The sequence below is a fragment of the Larus michahellis genome, chromosome 4 (genome assembly GCF_964199755.1).
Source record: "Larus michahellis chromosome 4, bLarMic1.1, whole genome shotgun sequence".
NCBI classification, from domain to species: domain Eukaryota; kingdom Metazoa; phylum Chordata; class Aves; order Charadriiformes; family Laridae; genus Larus; species Larus michahellis.
In genome coordinates this window covers 85,801,382-85,820,195 of record NC_133899.1, presented here as the reverse complement: position 1 = coordinate 85,820,195, position 18,814 = coordinate 85,801,382, and the positions used below count along the sequence as shown (strand labels likewise).

The following is an 18,814-nucleotide window of genomic DNA, read 5'->3' as shown; positions in this document are numbered from 1 at the left end:
CTGCCTCCGTTTGGATGCTCTTCTGCCACTGTACTAACAGGGCAGCAGCAAACAGGCTTTAGGTAGGCAAAACACTAGGCCATTTAGGATTTTAAATGTCAAAACAGCTTAGAGTCTAGTACCCAGTAGCTAACTAAAGCAGATCCAGAAACACTCATGTCAAGGACTTTCAGAAAGGTGTAGTCCTTAAGAGACAATCTGCTGATGTCTCCATCAGACTCTGTTTCTCTGTGGGTAAACCTTCCTTCAGTAGTTGGAAGGAGTTGACAGGAATGTCAATGATACTTACAGAGACTTCAAAAATAGGGAAAGGGCCATGCGTTGGTGAGGTAGGCCACTGACCTTCGTCACTTAGAAGTAGCAGAAAAAGTGAAACTGAAGCAAACAGGCAGAATAGTCAGGTTATGAAAGTAATGCAGAGGAAAGTTGAAAATGGAGGGAAAAGTTGTGTTTGGTTACTCTCAGGCCCTTCCAGCAGGAAAGTTTACGGCTGGGAGAAACGATTCTTTTGCGTGTTTTTTAAGGCAGTGATGGAGGAGAGAAAGGACATGAAAAACAATAGCATTATTGGATTTTGTGTCAGAACATACTTACATTTAGCTGTTTACAAAATGCAAATTAGTAGTTTTCAGTATTTCTCTGCTTATCTATCTGACAAAGCATGATATCCAGTCAGTGAAAAAAAAGCCATTCCGTTTATAATTTTTGTGAGATCACCTGAGATTAAGCTATGATTGCATAAACTGTAATTATTATGGATATGAAGTCTATAAATCGTATTTTTTAAGTACATTACATGACATTTTCCTCTTAATGTCTAAAAAATAACACTGGCCCTTTTTTTGTTTCAATAGAAAAAACAAAAGACTATTTTGCGGATAGGAATTCAGAGTCTGGGTTCCATGTTGTGGGGTGATGACATTTGTAGCAATGATACTCCTGAAGATATTCATAGCCTTACAAAATTTCTGTATGTTCTCCGTGGCCTCCTCAGAAAATCTTTGTCGGCCTGCATCATCACAGTGCCCGCTCACCTTATCCAGGTAGGAATGCTTGTCTTTGCTATATTTCATAGTTGAAACATCAGTTAGCAAAAATTTAAAGTTTATGGTAAGAAAATAAATGCAATTTTGGACATTTTGAAAGCTCTTTTTGTTCAAAGGGCAAAGTTAAAACATAACTTCACTGTAGTGTTTCTGTACTTTTGTGGGACAGTCGTTCTGCCGAATCTACAAAGGCCTAAGCATAAAACCATCTCAGGTACAGTTATGCCGTATGTGGGTTTATGCTTTTTTGAAAAACTGTTGAAGTTTCAGAAACTGTAAAAAAAGCAAAAAGAATCCTGATAATAATATCTTTTTTACTTATTTCTTTTTACAATATGCCTACGCACTTTTCCACTGCCTTCAGAACGCTGTTTAGAGTTCCAGTACAAGACATTTCAGTCCACTGTCTTCATCTGTCATACTCATGATGATGTGTATCTTGTTTTTAAAGCCAGGAATTAAAAGATACAGGTCTACTCTTTAATTCCAATATCCCCTTGTATTGGGACCAGGAACACACCAGTTATGGTATAAGACTAATTTTCCCAACTGCAAAATCAGAAGCTGACAACAGCACCTTTCCTGAAAGTATACAGGGATTTAAATTTGGAAATACATTTTTTTAGTAAAAGGAAAAATGTAGATAGTCTTTTCCTCTGCAAGTGGTAATGTAACTTACAAAAGCAAAATTACTATTCACAATGAACAGAGAACCTATAATTTTAGATATTAATTTGATTTGATTATAGTAAAAAAGCACTGGATAAAGCCTCATATTATGCAAAGTGTTTTCATAGTAGATGAGTTTATCTTTAAATTAAATCCTATATTAGCTAAGTGCCTGACTCTCATTTATGTATTGCATTTTTAAAGGTGTTAGAATACCTGCAAATGTTATCTGTCTGGATACTTGATGCACTTACTGCTTGGAAGGTAAAGAAAGAAACTTGATTTTCTAGTTTCACCATTGCAGTCAAAAGTGTATGAATATTCCTTTTGCAGTGCAAATCTCCATCTCCTTACTTAGTTATTTTTAAATATTAGATGGCGGTTTGCTTTCAAAAAGGTTGACAGTAAAATTTAATGCAATGAGTAGAATTTGTGCATGGAAAACTAGCATCCTTCTTTTTACACATTGGAATTAACTGTCCATAACTGGGACATACAGTTGGTTTCATTGTGCTCTTTTTTACATATTATGTCAATAAAAGGTACATTCATATTTTAGAGAAGTCCAGAAGTGCCTGTAAGAAACAAATTTAAGGATGAAGTTTTTTGTTTGTTGCAAAATTGCCTGGGGAGTTGATTTTGGTTTTGTGCTTACAAATTCAATATAAATCAATTCCTATGGAGTTAGGATTTAAATGATATCTCATTTTTTAAATAACTGATATTTTAATTTTAATTGAATTGTTTTAAAGTAAGTGCTAGAATAGTCTGAATTAAAAAAAATAAACATTATTACCAGAGTCTTTGCTTAGCAGCGTTAAAGAAATGACAGCATTAATATTTTTTTTAAATTGTTAAACTTCACGTATCCTTCTTTAAGCACTAAACTGTGGAGAAAACTGTCATTAGGAGGAGCAAAGCTGCCGAGGGTTCCTTATACCCCACATTACTCAGTTCCCAGAGCCCTGCTGTGTAGTTGTTCCACTCTCCAAGAAGCCTGTTAAAGAGCCCCTGAGAGCATGTGTACAGCCCTCCATGTTAATAGTTAATTGGTGAGGATGGCAAGATGAGAGGACAGCCGAACATGTGGTCTCTCAGGCTCAAGCCGTAGACAGACCTTTAGTTATAATAACAGCAGCTGCTCACATTCTCACAACCCAGCTACTCACCATTCTGTTGCTGAGGTTTTTTGCTGGATTAAAAAAGTAAAAAAATGTCTTTTCTTTACAAGAGAATAAGAGAGAGTTTTTTTTCCCAAGTGCATTTCTGTCTATGTATTTAATTTGATCAGAGCAAGTTCTAGCATGTGCTTTTTCTGTTGAATCTTAAAGTCAGTACACTGAAGGCATAGAAAATGCACACTATTTTTCTGAAGAGGTAGTTAATTTCACATTTATTCCCCGAACTAGTTCCTGTATTTTCTATGTTATCTATGTTATTTCCCAACTGTACTAATTAGGTGGTCTACAAGTAAATTCTTCACCTGAATAATTTCCAAGAAGGTAAATATAAGTTCAGAATCACATTTTAATCAAGGTTTTGTCTGCATAACATATACACAGAAAAATAGTTTCATTTTTACCTGCTTTGTCTTGAAAAAATAGATTTTTAGTAGTGACTCATACCATATCTTTTCTCTGTCAGCCCCCAGTACTAGTTACTGCAGTAAAGAAGAAATAAAACTAACAATTGGTAGTACTGAGTTTCAACAGGGAGAATGTCTTTCTAACCCAGACTAGTTATATTTTTATATGTATGTGATATGAATATGAATAATGCACTATATATATATATATGAAATATATATATATATATAGTTTGAGATCGGTTTCTTTTATACATTTTGCCTAGTATGTTGCATGTTGTACTGTCACAGGGAGTTCCACAAATTAAATCTACCTGGTTCTTTTTCAGAAAGTTTAATTTTGCCTTTACTTTTCATAAATCATATCTTTGTTCTTGGCTTATGAGACAATAAGATGAGTCACCATATTTTATCTTTTCTATATTCTGATTGGCTTGTATTTTTTCTCATGCTTCCTTCTTAATCGGTTTTAAACAGTCACTTTTCTTTTAATCGTATTTTACTTTGTTACAGTAATGTAATACAGTAATGCTATTACTATTTATTCACTTTTCCTACACTCTGATATCTGCTTTGTCTCTTTGATAACTACTGAACATTAAACAGTGATTTTGTTCTTGATGCTTTTCCCTCTGTGGTACACATCCACCAATGTGGCTTTTTCATTATTCTAGCTATTCATTGTCTTGGGTTTAATAACTTTGAATTGCATTTATCCAAAGATGATGCTCATTCACCCAGTTTGATGGGACACCGAATGTCTTCACAGTCTTCTGTAAGACTGTAGTTTGGTAAAACACACAAATTTACAAAAAATCTGATTGTGTACAGAGTTTTCTCAGAATAATTTAAAGAAATTGTAGTCCACTAAAGAACACAGACTCTTTGTGTTTTATTGGTGAAAATTCTAGTGCAAACAGTGCGTGAAGAAAAAAGAAAATTCTCTTTTATCAACCACAAAAATAGGAATACATTATTCTGGAAGAGGATTTCAAGAAAATGACACTAAAAACTTACCCAATTATGAATTTTATTCAGATGATGTGTGACAAGTTCTACTTGATTGATATTTTCTACTGATTGAACATACTCTTATCTTACACTGTCTGTCAGGTAATAAATATTGAGATACTTATGAGTATGATTAAAATAGTTGATGGAAGGTTATTTTTCAAGCCTTTCTACTGCTTCTTGAAAATGCATTGTGCCTATGAAATCAGATGGTGCATTTGAAAAAGGAAGATTACTCCCATTTATAAAATCTAGCATTGATCAAGGAGGGCAGACTGAAGAGGGACTTCATTTGTTTCCAAATTTAAGGAATACTATAAAAGCAAGTAAGGACTCCTTTTCTGTATGTTGATAATCTGTGCAGTTTAGTACCTGATTTATAAAAATAAAAAGCAACAAACTTTTTGTGCTACAGAGTGTGACTTAAAGGACTTCAATGTCACCGTTTTATACTTGCAAAAGCCCTAAATTAGAATTTAAAATATTCTCCTATTATATTTTCTTCCATTTTTTTAATTACTAGATATCATTGGTAAATCCAAAAACATCTTTCCCCAAAAATACTGAATAATGTTTGTAATTCTGTTCCTGTTCTTCCAATTTTGTATCACTTAAGTAATATTTTTTAGTAGATTATTATTTTCACTGGGAGAAAGCATAACACTTTTATTAAAGCCACCCTTTATTTTGAACTTGAAGCTGTATTACTGGTAAGGACTAACAACCATATTAGTCAGCATGTGCCAAGGGAAATTAATTGACTAATGAAAAGTCACTATGAATAAGTCTTGTTACAGAACCTGTCCTCAGAGTCTGAAGTTCTGTTTAGCAAGGTATTTTCATTATTTCATCCAGTATGTTAAAAAATTAATTTCCTACAATATTAATGTTTTGATGCTGCGAATTCACTGAAGTGCATAAGTTGCTGTATGTTTCAGTGTAGAAAAATTCAGAAACAAACCTTTTCACATCCATTGCCTTTTGTGTTCACACTGAGTAATTTAGCAGCTAAACTCGAAGTCAAGCAATAGAGTGCTTTACAATCCATTGCTAATATAGGATTATAAGATGTGAACTCCTATAGCTTGTGGGTTTCTCACAGTTTGAAATCTTTATTCCTATGACAAGAGCTAAGAGTGATTGCCTGCCTTAGAACTCGAACTTTCGAGTTCACAAGTGTAAAATGCTGAATAACCTTCAAATGTAGGTGATCAGGTATCCGCTGCACACAAATTTGTGTTGAGATCAAATGTCACGTAGTTTATCACAGTTAAGCGAGCTTTCGAAATTCTCTGCAAAATAGAAACTACGAAGATGAAATGGTCTTTACATTTTACTATATCGGGGTTTTTTTTTTACTTTTTTTTAACATCTCGTGTTGCTTTTTACTGTCTGTTGGAAATACAGTTTAACAACCATACGAAGAAATATTGAGACTCGTGAGTTTATGATGGGTATTTTTGGGTTATCCACATAGTTTTAAGATGTGAATATTCTGCTTTGGATATTCTAGACATTCATAAGCATCTTTAAAATTATGATTGAGTAGAAAGCTCAGGGAAATATACAATTCATAATTTAAATTGTGGGGCAGTAAGCAGTTTTGGTTTTGATTTCTGTTATTTTTGATAGTATTTGCTAATCAAGTTACAGAAGAAACAGAAATATTTTGTTGCTTTGTAAAATAAGTTTATGGTTGTCCACAGGCTGTATTATAGCTCTACCAGTAACAACTACCCATTTCAAAAACAAATACAATATACATCTCAAGCATGTTTTGTACCCACATGTTAATTGTTTTTTAACTGACTTAGCTATATTATGATGAACAGTCACATTGTATGTTAAAACTCCTCGCCTAAAACAGTATTCTTGTTTTAGTAAATTTTATATTTTAGAAGGACACTATATACACATCCTTATCACCATCTCATCAATACACTCTCTTTTAATCAAAAAAATCAATTTTCTAAAATGAATATGTTAAACTTTAAAAGTTAATGAGTATATGCAACATTGCAATTTTAGTTTACCGTTTTTGTCTATAATCTGAAAATACGCCTATGAAAACTTTAAAAAATTAGGTAAGATTTATAACTAAATCTTTCAGCTGCAATATTAGACCTAAACAGTTAAATATCCCATCACAGTATGGAGATAGTCATCTGTTCAAGCATATGGAATCTTTTGGCTACTGGACTAAGTAGTTAATATAATGCCCAGTGTCCAGACATGGACACAACTGTTATGGAAGCAGAAGGGAAGAGGCTCATGTATTGAGCCCATTTGGACACTGATAAGTAAAGATTAGAAGACTGACTTTAAATAATGCAGAACAAAGTAGTTATCTGCTTTAAGCAAGTAATTCTGTTAGAAAATGGAAGGTAGTGTTGTCTTTCTGAAGCAAATCTGGGGTTTTTTTGCATAAGTAGAAGTACAAGTTCTTGAAAAAAATGCCCTGTGAATCTAGTATTAAATATGGGGTTTGTCTGTTTTCTGTTGTATTTCAGAACAAAGAACAATAATTTTGCATAAATCTATTTTATATTTAAATTTTTGTATATGTATTTCCCATCCTAAATGCTTTTCAAATAACTGAATATTGACTTTCTGTGCAATGTTTGCTTCAAAACATTTTTATATGAACTTTTGGTGTTGTTTAAAAACCTTGAAATTTCAGAATCTAATTTTACATTTTTTTGTTTAGACCTGCTCTATTAATTACAATATAATCATAATAAAAAGGAATACTGCATCTTTAATGATGTTTTTGTGCCTGTGTAGTTAAGCTTTAATGCTAGAGAAAAAAAAAGAAAAAGATTAAATTAGCCTTGTAACCTCTTTCTCTTCCAGACTGATGATGGAAAATAAAAGCTCTTAGCCACAGAATGTAACACTTAGAATTAATATTTAATTAGACCAGCAAATTGTACACCGTGGCTGAAAGCTTCCAAAGAGTTGTTAGTGCCACAATTGACCTACAAGTTTAATAATAACTCACTTCTAGGAGCAAGTGCCAGTTCAGCATAGTGGAGCCACTGTAAGAAAGTCCTGTGAGATTAAAATCAGCAAACCAAATGGCAGGCGAGGATTCCTGGGATGGAGCCTTCTGGAAAGCTGGGAGCTGGAGTAGCTTTTCAGCCAGGATTCAGATGAGAACAGTGGGCAAAAAAAGCTGATCCCTCCTGTTCTGGGAGCTTCTGGTTGTAGGCCAAAATCCTAGAACAGATTTTTTCTAAATGTTCTTACTGCAGCTATTAATTTATATCACAAATCAAGTAGTGAATGACTTATCTTCATCTTTTAATTAAGTTTTAATTCAAGCATTATCACTGAATTCTCTGGTCATGAATTTTACTCATGGAAGAATGGCACTTTTTTGGTATGATGTGTAATTTAGTATGTTTGTGTTGCAGAATGTTTCATTTTATAGTATCTTACTGCTACATAAAAGCGTTCTTGTTATAGTACAATATGATGAGCAATTTATCGTAGTATTGTGAAATGTATAAATTAAATACAAAATGTGCATACTTTGTAAAATAGAATATTTCGAAGGTTAAATATCTTAATCTTGCCTTTCAATTATGAACAATTAAAATACAAAGCCAGTAACTCCACCATTAGATATCCATCAGAGCCTTAATTCTATGGCAAATTATTCTAGTGAAATAGGGCACCATAAGTTTAAAAATGTGCAAACACACAGCAACAGACTGAGGCAGGAACATTCTGCATTATTTATTGGCTAGATCCTAAATAATTAAAGAAATGCCTACTCATTAGTTAAAAATTAAAGCAGGGGAGAACCTTGCCAGCAGAGGGAGCAGTCATGTCTTTCCTTAGGTTCCCATCGTTTCCAGCCTACCCATCATTTCCACCCTACCTCTTCTTATTGCCCAGCCAGTTTCCCATCTGGACCCAGCTTTGCCAGCCTGCTCCTGATGACAGCCTATAATTTGATACTGAATAAGGGATTAGTTTTTTAAATGATTTTATATTTCAGGATCTTGCCACTTGATTGCCAGCGTTATTTAGGTGTTCCTTTTGATATTTGTGCACTATTAATTGAAATAATAGTGGAGGATCTTTTTGGTCACCTGTGAATATAATGCAATTCACTGTTTAAAGAATTGAAGTTGTAGCAATAGTTAGCCTTTCTGAATTAGTAAGCACACTGCAGTGACATTTTCTTCAGGCAAAATGGCAACAAAAGGAACTCCTAAACTCTTTTGTTATAATGAATAATTCTCAGTGGAATCATAAGATTTTACTTAAGCCAGTTTGTCTCAAATACATTAATTTCAGCAGTTTTGTAATGTCTCTTTTGTAATATGACTCTCATTCTTTCAGTCTACTTTTGCATCTGTATTTTATACTTACACCATGACCAACTTGTAGGATTGAATATTTTATGTGTTTAATTTTGTAAAAAAAATCTGTTCAAATGGTCATTTCCTTTTTGTGATAATTAAAGACAAATAGTAACATACGGTTTTCCATATATATGCTTTTATAACAATCTCATTAATATAAGAACCAGGTAGTGTTCAGGGGAGATGCTGGGCTCATCTCAGCCCAGATCTTGTACTAATTTCTTCTCAGCCCCTCATCCTTCACGGAAGAAGAGCTCAATCAGGCTTATTTCATCTACCCACTGCAGCAGGACTCATGCGAGAGCCCTGCACCCAGAACCACACATAGTCACATGCAGCCTGTGCTTTCAGCTACTGAATGCTAAGGAAACAGTCAGAAGAGAAAAGCAGCATTCAGCTCAGAAAGTGTCACCCTTTAATACCCTGTACATCTGTCACCTCTTTCAGTCAGATAATAACGGGATTTTCAGCACCAACTTTCTGGGCTTTAACTCCTACATCATCTTCATGATACCACCAGATATTTTCCTGGTACCCCAAAGCCTCCTAAACCAAGCCTCAAATAGAGGGGCGTAGATAGAGCTTCAATGAAAGGCTGAGTTCTGTTCCCAGCTCTCTGTTGACTGGCTTGTGACTTTGGACAACTCATACGACGTTTTTGTGCTTGTTACATCACTTGTAAATGAGGAATGCAGCACTTGCCTGTCTTTTGTAAAGCACTTGGAGATCAACAGATGGAAAGTTTGACTTAAGCTACATAGTCTTTGTTCTCACTTTCGGTTTTGTAGGCCTCAGCAGCAACTGTTATTGACTTGCTTGTTTTATCTATATTGAGTCATCACTCATTTCACTGCTGGCCTTTAGGGCTTCCCTCCAATGGCAAAACGGACGTACGTTTTATTTTGTAGGGTGCCAAAGTTTGCTGGCATTAGATTCTTTTATAGCTCAAGTAATTAACAAGTCCAGGCCATCCATCTTCAGTAAAGATCCAAAGATATTTTTTTTTAGTGTGTGATATTTAGTTTTTATTTCCTGGCTGATTCTTTTTCCTGAAAATTTATCCAGAATTTTTTAATTGGACACTGTGTCATCCACCTTCATCTGATATATTTGATAATAACAGTAGTGACTGGTTTAGGTGTAAGATGAGGAAGCCATGGCTCAAATGTTTTGAGTTTTTCAGAAACAAAAATATTAGTTCTAGCTAGTTTCACAATTGAAAGACTTTAGAGTTTATATAGACTCTCAGGGCAAACATTGAAAGCAGCTTTAGGAGAACAACCAAAATCTGGAATTAATACGTTGTGTAACATATTGGCCAACAGATGCTTTGTTACTCCCTTCCCATTTTTACGAGTACCTTGCATCTAATTACCTGCTCATGTCTTCACTACATGTCCTTTCTTTGCTTCTGCAACTTGCTTAAAATTATTCAAAGATACTGTTCATTGCTAGAAATTAGCTAATGTAACACAACGTACTTATAAATAAATCAACCAAAAATCAATGCTTCTGTGTTTTCAGCCATATGAACGGGTATTTATACCTAAGTTCTGTTATAGTCAGTAAGGTTCTTCAAAGGTAAAAGAAGATGCCTAATCAGTCAGAAGCCCTAAATGTGGATTTCTCATCACTGAAGGCATTGTGGTTTGTAGAAAATCCTTAAAGTATATTTCTAGGATATCTGTCTTCCAGCAAAGACATCAAGCTTGTATTCAGTTATCTTGTGATATTGATACAAATTTCTACATACCAAAATTTGTTCATGTACTGTTGCTTGTCTTATCTTCCAGTGCTTTGAGAGTACATTCATTTTAGAGCCAAAATTCAAAGTTCAGTTAGTAGATTCAGTGTGTGCAAGCACTGGGAATGGTGCTAATCTATTTGGAGTCAAAACAAGTATAGAATTTTTTACATTGTCTTTGTTAATTACTGATATAACACTTTCTGGCAGAGCGGTTATTAATCTTTTATTTTCAGGATTTGTGAATAATGAAAAAGTGCACAAACTGTATCTCTCTATAAAACCAGTACAAGGGCCGAATACCTGACTTATTTCAGCAAAAAAAATGTATGGTTAATGCTGTGATTTTCTGAGCAGTAATTATTAACAAATGGTGATAAATATTTAAGCCATGTTTCTTAATATTAATAATTTATCTTTTCAATTTAAAATCCTTTGGAGATTAAGTAGTAATGACAACTGGTCAATATTTGTGTACTGTGAAGTCATTACCACATTATTGTGTGATAATCTCTTAGAAAATATCAAGAATTATTTCATCTATTGAATATCCATCCAGTAATGTAACAGAAACAAAAAAAAAGCACAACCAGTTTTTGAGCTTTTTTTGAAAATCCATGCACCAAAATTTGCTTTAAGTTCATAAGGTTTGTATTACTTTGCATGAACGTGGTTCCTTGCTGTTTATTATTGAGACCTTTGTTCAAATGAAGTGTCAGGATCACTGGACTCACCTGTTGGTAACAACACAAATTGTTGCCTACAATTAGAGTTTTACCTAGACTTGTGGGGAGTATCTGAATTCATCTTTAAATTCTGTGCTGTCGTACAGAATGTATGCAACTCACCATTTAAACTGTGTTTTGTCCCAGTGCTAGCAGTTGTTTGTTGGTCATTTTATAGGTATTGAAGCCCACTATAGTATTCAGTGTATTAACTCTTAATTAAATATTTTAAAGTAAAATCAGTGATGGGATTCAATTACCAGAATGTAAAAGTACAGAAGTCATATAGCCCTATGCCAAAATGTAGGTCTAATGTATCTTTGAAAAGAGACATAGCCTTAAAATACCTTATTTTCACTTCAATATATAAATCAGTATTTAAATTATGTTAATGTATTGATCGGAATACATTCAAGATGATCCCGATCCAAAATCCCAGGTGATTCAAGAGCTTAATGTGCTAGTTGGATCTCCTTCTAGATCCTTAACATGAATCACTTATTTTCCTTTTAAATATTGAGATTGTTTATATGTACTGTGTAGAAAAGTTGAAGCCATTCTAAGAAAATTTTCCATTCTTTGACTTGTCTTTACTTAATGCAGCGCAAGGACTGAGAACTTAAATATTTTTATTACTTAAATTTTGTGAGGTTTTTCATTTCTTTAGAAACTTACAAAATGAAAATGGGAGGACATATCTCTGGCTGTTAGAAAAATTTTGACAGAAAATCAGAGGAGAACTAGAAATAAGAGCAAAGTAGAAAAGACAGATTTTTTTCCTAATACGGAATCCAGGTGAACCAAGATTGATTTGATTAATAGTAGTAATGATGACATTGTGGTACATTAAGAACTCGGTCCAGTAGAAACACACAGTATTAATTTCAGTATGTAACTTTGAGCATACAGGCTATACATACATTTGTGTTGGTAGAATACCACGCTTTATACTCAGACACAGGAGATGATACATTTTGAACTGCTTTACTTATAAATAAGTATTTTTAAACACACACAAATAATTACTCAAAGCTATGTAGATTCTGCAAATAAATTAGCAAGACAAAGCAATCTTTTTCCATAATTGCCCTTCCCGAAAGCTGGTTAAACACATATGTATAGTTCCCATATACATATCCAACTACCTACATGGATTTTCTTGAGACGTTATTTTGAAAGTACACTTTGGTTGAGGCCAAATATTGCAAGTTTGCACTTAAAAGAAAATGTCTGTCTAAAAGAGTGAGCACAAAGTAAGATATAGAATGGATGCCCAGCCTAGCCTGCACAACAGGGTTGCTACCATGTTGTTAGAATAATTACGTTTTGGCTGAACTAACTAATTTAGAAAAACTGCAGTACATCTAGCAAGACTGAAAACTTTCCAGGACTGGGTTGGGTTTTTTTATTTTTTAGTGTAATTTAAAACAATACCTCTTCTAGCTGCCAACAAACTCTTTCCCTGAATCTCCCCGTTCCTGGCTTCCCTCCTAACCATGTCCTGGCTCACCTCCAGAGCTGCCAAGTTTATGCCAGAAGCAGGAGGTAGATTTGTATGGGGCTGGAGGAAGATCTGGAGCTCTGTTAAATTTTCAAGCCCAGATGGGGCAACATGATTTGTGTGTTTATGTCAGTATGCCATACATCACAACTATCTGTGTGCTGACGTCAGCTTTGATTGGACATTAATGTGCTGAACACGGCAAACTAGAAAATACGTGATAGATACTGATCTATGGCAACAATGCCACATAAGCAAATGTCTGTTTGGTGGCGATACACTGTGCAAAATATTTCCCAAGATACAGTGCATTAAGCCAGGAGAGTATTTTGACACACTTTAAAAGCAAAACCAAAATCAACAGGGGCAAACAGACTACAATTTAAGAAAGCAAACCTGTTCAGAAGAAGAGCTGAAACCAACGTATTGAAGTATGTATCATTAGGCAAATATTGAATTGCTATCCCTCACTTTAATCTTTCCAGAATTAGGACCAAATAGGAAAGATGCTATTTTTATGATTTGCAAGACTCTTAATGACAAGGATACCTTGCTGCTGGTTGAGCATCTTTCTATCCACAGTTTTTGTAACCCATTGTTATCAAAACCAGCAAGCAAAAACATTAATGGACAGCAAACATTTTTTTCAAATAATAGAATATTTTTTCTATACAAAGAGTTTAGGTAAGCTTCCAGAAATCATCAGTGTTTATTTATTTTTGTAAAAATGTTGTATTTCTTGGTTATACAAATAACATGCAGCAGCCTGCTGAAGAACTGGCAGAATACGGTAATTTCTGGTCCGTGGATTTAAAGGTTCACTGGCTACTTCAGATTTATATTTGACCATCTTTATGTGATTGCCCCTGTAGAATAATGTGACCAAAAGTTTCCATTAAAATATAGCATACTGTCTCTCTCTTCGTAAAAGATGAAATAATTTTCAAGTCAGCTTTAATATTTCAGGGGTGGGTATAATAATGAAGTTTAAGGATTGATGCGTAGGCAGCGTTCTTTTACTTCAGATCGCTTATGATATTCCTCAGAAAGGAAATTCTGTAGTATAACACTATGTTATTATCCATCATTAGACGTTGTAGGTAAAATCGAAGTTCCCCGATTCCATGGGGATAGATCTTTTTGGCCTGTGCACAAGTAGCGGCTTTGAAAAGAGACCAGTCCCCAGGATTTAATGCCATCTGGCCCATAAGGTGGGGAAGGGAGGGGGTGTAAAGGTACCATGGGATCAGTGGATTTAGGCCTTGTAACCTGAGCAGATTGGGCTGTGCAGGGCAGACCACAAGTTACTTTATGTAGCGGTCAAAAAACAGAATTCAGAAAATGCTTTGATGGGAGTAGGAAATGTTCAACTTTCACGTTTGCTTCGTCGGCTTCTCTGTGACTAGGAAATCCACTGTTACTGAAATGTGGGTTCGTGAAAGGAATTGGTATATTGATCACCATTTTAATAAACCTGTATGGCAGTACTATGCATTGACTTTTCTAACATACCTAGGGATGTTTCCCTTCTTTCTGCTTCTAATTACTTTATAAATTGTTATTATCAAATGGTTTACTAGTATTTAAATTGGCATTTCATAATAAGTGTTGGTTGTATAGTTTATGGAAGAAGTGCAGAATGTACAAAATGCTTTAAAATTAATAAAAAATACACAACTATAACTTGGCACTACAAAGCTCATTCTTCATATGTGGAATGGGTATTTTGAGGTGATTGGTCTCGATACCCCTGGAAGTATGATGGGTATAGTAGATGCAGCCATCAAGAACAAGAGTATACCAGCTGTCCAGGCAGCTTTAAGATAACTACTTCTTATCTTAAAGAAATATTTTGCTATTTTGCACAGATTCGTCTCTTTTTTTTTTTATTCATGAAATACTGACATCATCAAAGCATTTAAGAACATTTTATCCTGAGTTACCTCTAAAGATCTCTGTTGTGACCTTTGAATGTTGCTTTCTGCTATATAAAACTAAGTAAAGAAAACTATGCAGCTTATTAAAAACAGCTTATTTAAGGCACAACAGTACATCATTGCACAAGACATAAGGTATCACTTATAAATCACAAATATATTGAGAAATGGTAATGCAACTTTTTAGCTTTAGATTCATATGTTGTGTAGAGAGGAACTTTTAGAAAGAAAAATACTGGAGAAAATGCTTTGGTTTTCCATGTTTGATGGATGACGAAAATGAAAAATTGTGTGGATTGTGCTTGCTCAAAATATTAGTGTGTTAAAAAAGCAAGGTTTTCAGAACACATCTGGACAGTTGGGGATCTGACCCATGGTAGAAGTCTATGAGAGGCGCTTAACTGCCACATAGCTTGTAGATGTCTCTGATGTGAGCAAGTGTTTATATTGTAAAGATTTAGGAAAATATTAATTTAGTGCTGAGTTAGCCCTTTTATGGTTTCTGCTTGTCAAATGTTTGTTTCCTTTAGACAGAAATTTCAAGTCTTAAGCCCTCTAATGTAATTTGTAAGTATTGATGACCTATTTTTTACCCACAGCTTGTCATTGAGAAGACCAAGGCTTACTCTATGAACATTAATTACCTTTTTCATCACATAGGATGTGTATTTTGTTTCCATGTCTTACAGAATAAAGCAATTATGGAACGTGTAACAAACTTGTCAGATACGGTAGTTGGTCTTGAATCATTTATTGGCTCTGAGAGAGAAACCAATCCATTATACAAGGATTACCACGGTAAGTTCCATCTTTAGCAATGCAAAAAGTCTGCCCTGAGTGTTTCTAGGGCACTTAGCAGCTTACCCTCCAATTGGGTATCTGCTATAAAGTACCGTTTGGTTTCATTTTAGAATATATCTCTTAAATGTTTCTCCTTGCTAACCAGTCTTGAGTTAGGGAAATTTTCAGTAAAGTGCATTAAGGCTGCAAAGGAAACATGGCAACTCCTTGCATGTTGTCAAGCCGTATTACTGAGGCATGGCTCAATCAGATGTACATCTCAACAGGCAGGCTTTGGGGAATTCACATGCAGAGGAGGCTTGGCAATCATCTGACCAGCAAGCTGAACTTGTCATGAAATCAATACTTTTGATCTGCCAAGTTTTAAATAGAGAACACGGAAAAACATATATTATATTAAGGTGAATAAACAGCTAAATGATGTGGTAGATCTGAAAAATAATGTTCTGTTTTTCAGCTTTAAGTTACAGCACTTACGCACTTAAAGAAATGAATGTGGATATGTGTGGCATGTAAAATATGAAACTAATGTGGGTAAAAAGTCATTAAGCCTTTCAAGTGATTTATCTTCAAAACACGTAATAGTGTTTAATCTTGCATTTTGTTTCGCAAAGAGTTTGTTGGCAGTTGCAGCAGAACTATTTAAATTTTAAAATATTAGATTAGAAGTTATGCATAGCCAAAGCAGCGAAGAACAAACAATTTTAGCTAATCCGGAGCGGTGCTCTGAGTGTGCATAAATTACAGCTATTATTATTGTGATACTACTGTAGTTCCATGGAAACCTTTAGTTGACAGTAAACTGCTTATCCGAAACCTGCTGTAAACATGTGAGAATGTGGCAGTGTTTTCCACAGCAGAATACATAGAAAAAGATGCAAAGATGGTGTTGAGACACCACTGTGTGTATGCAGGCTGTAATTAATAAATCAGAGAAAAATCCTTTTGACTATGAAAATAGTGCACGTTTCATTATCTGAAAAAAGGTGAATGTAAAAGAAACCATGAACAAAAGCTAGAATAATTTGCCTAATTATTTTTCCAACTGTATAATTGTGATGTGGCATTTGTTTATGCTAACATAATTCTGTCAATTTGATACTCCTTTTCTCAGTACGGAAGAGATCCTTTAAGACAATGTGTATTTTAGCAGTTATTTCCTGTTTTCCTGTAAAAATGTATGCTAAATCATTTTTGGTACTAATTAATAAAAATTATATACCAATATACATGGCTTTTGAGGTTTAGGCAACCTTAGGTTAACATTCTAAAAATAGGTATTTTTAATGGGTTTAACTTTGTAGCTCCTTTTTGTTTAAGAATGTATTTTAAGATTATTTATTTGCTGCAGATGATGGAAGATTTTGACATTACGTAGGAGAAATTAGATTAAATTATTGCCTTATTTAATTAATGCTGCATTAATAATTTTGTTAAGCTGCTTGCAAATTTAAATGCTTGAAAAGTCAAGAAAATAACAGGAGAATGATATAAATGATCCTTAAATAATTTTTTTAGAATACAGCATATAAGCAACCCTGTGTTATACCTGCTGTTCCTGTACACAATAATTACAAAGGCCAAACAAATAATTCTTACATGTCACCGGACTGGAGGCAGGGATACAACGTTTCAAAGTGTAAAAATATTTTTCTAATATTACTGAGAATTTTTGTAATTAGTAGCCATAAAAATTATGCTTTTTAAAGAATTTCAATTTTAGGAAACTTTCTTCCCTTATTCTTCCTTTTCAAAAAATAAATAAAACCCTGAAAAAATACTTGCCTTATTTTAAATTAGGAGTTTAGTGTTTGGAATTTTTCTCACGGCTGCCATTTACAAGATGTCTTTTCTAAATGTTCTGTATTTCCATTTAGATGCTGGCTTTATGAATAGCAAATATAGGCCAGTAATTGAGAAGCCGTGTAGAATTTTCCTGGTTTTCAGATGTAGAAAATCACCCTTAGGTTGTTCAGAGACTATATTAGGCTGCACAAAAACCATCCAGCGTCCTTGTCAGAAAAAATCAGCTTGATTTGCAGCTGACAGAATGCAGAGCTTGCAGTACACCTAGTACTGTTAAAAACATCTGAGCAGCTATAGAAGCCTCCCGCGTGAAAAAAACGTATTTCTCCTAGGATGGCATAGGGGTTAAAATTTATCGAAAAGCGTGATCTAAATCGGTATTTTCCAGAAACTTTTTTGAAGTCATTTTCAGGGTGCAAAACAGAGTACTTCTCATTAGAGCTTCAGTGGTTATCAGTAACCCATAAGCCTTGTTTTGCTGGCTGCTTACTGGTGCATTTAATAAAATAAAGATCACTCAGTGGTGCCGTGGGCAGCATGCAAGGTGATAGCCATATTTGCTTACTGTAAATACAAGAGAAAATCACACACAAACCGGCTGTAGTTTTGACAAGTATTAAGATCCCTCTTTACATCTGTACTTCTGTACCAAAGTGCAATTAGTTTTCCTCGCACAAGGATTTCTGTTTATCTTATTCTGCTTGATTACTTGAGTATAATCGCACCGTTTGCTTCATTGCTCCTGGTAGTAAGCTCCAGTTTAAAAAGGGGAGGATGAGTGTGTGTAAATATACAGAATTCTGCTGTAAGACTCTAATTTATGCATCTGGATGACAGCGTTTTCTTAATTTTTTTCCCTCCTTTACTCTTTCTTTCCACAAGGTTTGGTTCACGTACATCAGATTCCTCGGCTTAATAGCTTGATCTGTGATGTGTCAGACACGAAGGACCTTGCTTTTAGATTAAAAAGGAAGCTGTTCACCATTGAGGTAAGAGAAACAGTTTTGTTTCACTATTTAGAACCCAAAAGGTGGAGCTAATCCCATCTCTTATGTTTTGTTTTGTGAAATACATAAAATATGCATCAGATGTTGTAAATTCATTTCATCCTGGTTTTGCTGTCCTGAACGGTTTTATAAAATATTGTAATATGCCTTCTAATTAAAAATGTCTCGTTTGCTGCACTAAATCGGTCCGTTATAAATAGTTTATTTTGGTTTAAAATGTACATAGAAAGTAGGCCACAACCTTCAATAACAAAGCGTGACATGTTTCTAAGGATGTCAGGAGCATATTTAATTAAATGTTAATGACTTGCTCTTACTTGTGTTAGTGGGTGGGAAAGTAGCTACATGTTATTACCCCAGTAGAAGGATTTTAATGTATAATGCTGCCTAAAATTGTGTGTGGTATGAGGGATAAGTGTCCTTATCAGTATTCAGAAACCATTTTCTTTGCATTACTGAAATCACCTTTCGCTCTTTTATGTCATTTTAAACACAGTATCATTTACACTAATGTCCTTAAGTAAATTTCCTACTAAATTTAAACTTTTTTCTGTGACCTTTATGCAGACAGTCCTGATAGAAGGCAGTAATACAAAAGATGTATTT

The 18,814-nt window shown here is 34.3% G+C and overlaps 1 protein-coding gene across 2 annotated transcripts in view; it reads left to right on the top strand.

Annotated features, from left to right (window-relative positions):
* The window catches only part of ELP4 (elongator acetyltransferase complex subunit 4), a 149,985-nt gene that overhangs the window by 51,299 nt on the left and 79,872 nt on the right, over positions 1–18,814 (top strand). The window contains exons 7-10 of one of the 2 annotated variants that reach the window (XM_074586230.1): positions 855–1,043; positions 1,920–1,979; positions 15,284–15,392; positions 18,084–18,190. In XM_074586230.1, coding sequence (XP_074442331.1) covers positions 855–1,043; positions 1,920–1,979; positions 15,284–15,392; positions 18,084–18,190 — 465 coding nt within the window. The remainder of the gene's footprint in view (positions 1–854; positions 1,044–1,919; positions 1,980–15,283; positions 15,393–18,083; positions 18,191–18,814) is intronic. The other variant, XM_074586231.1, reaches the window with a different exon arrangement.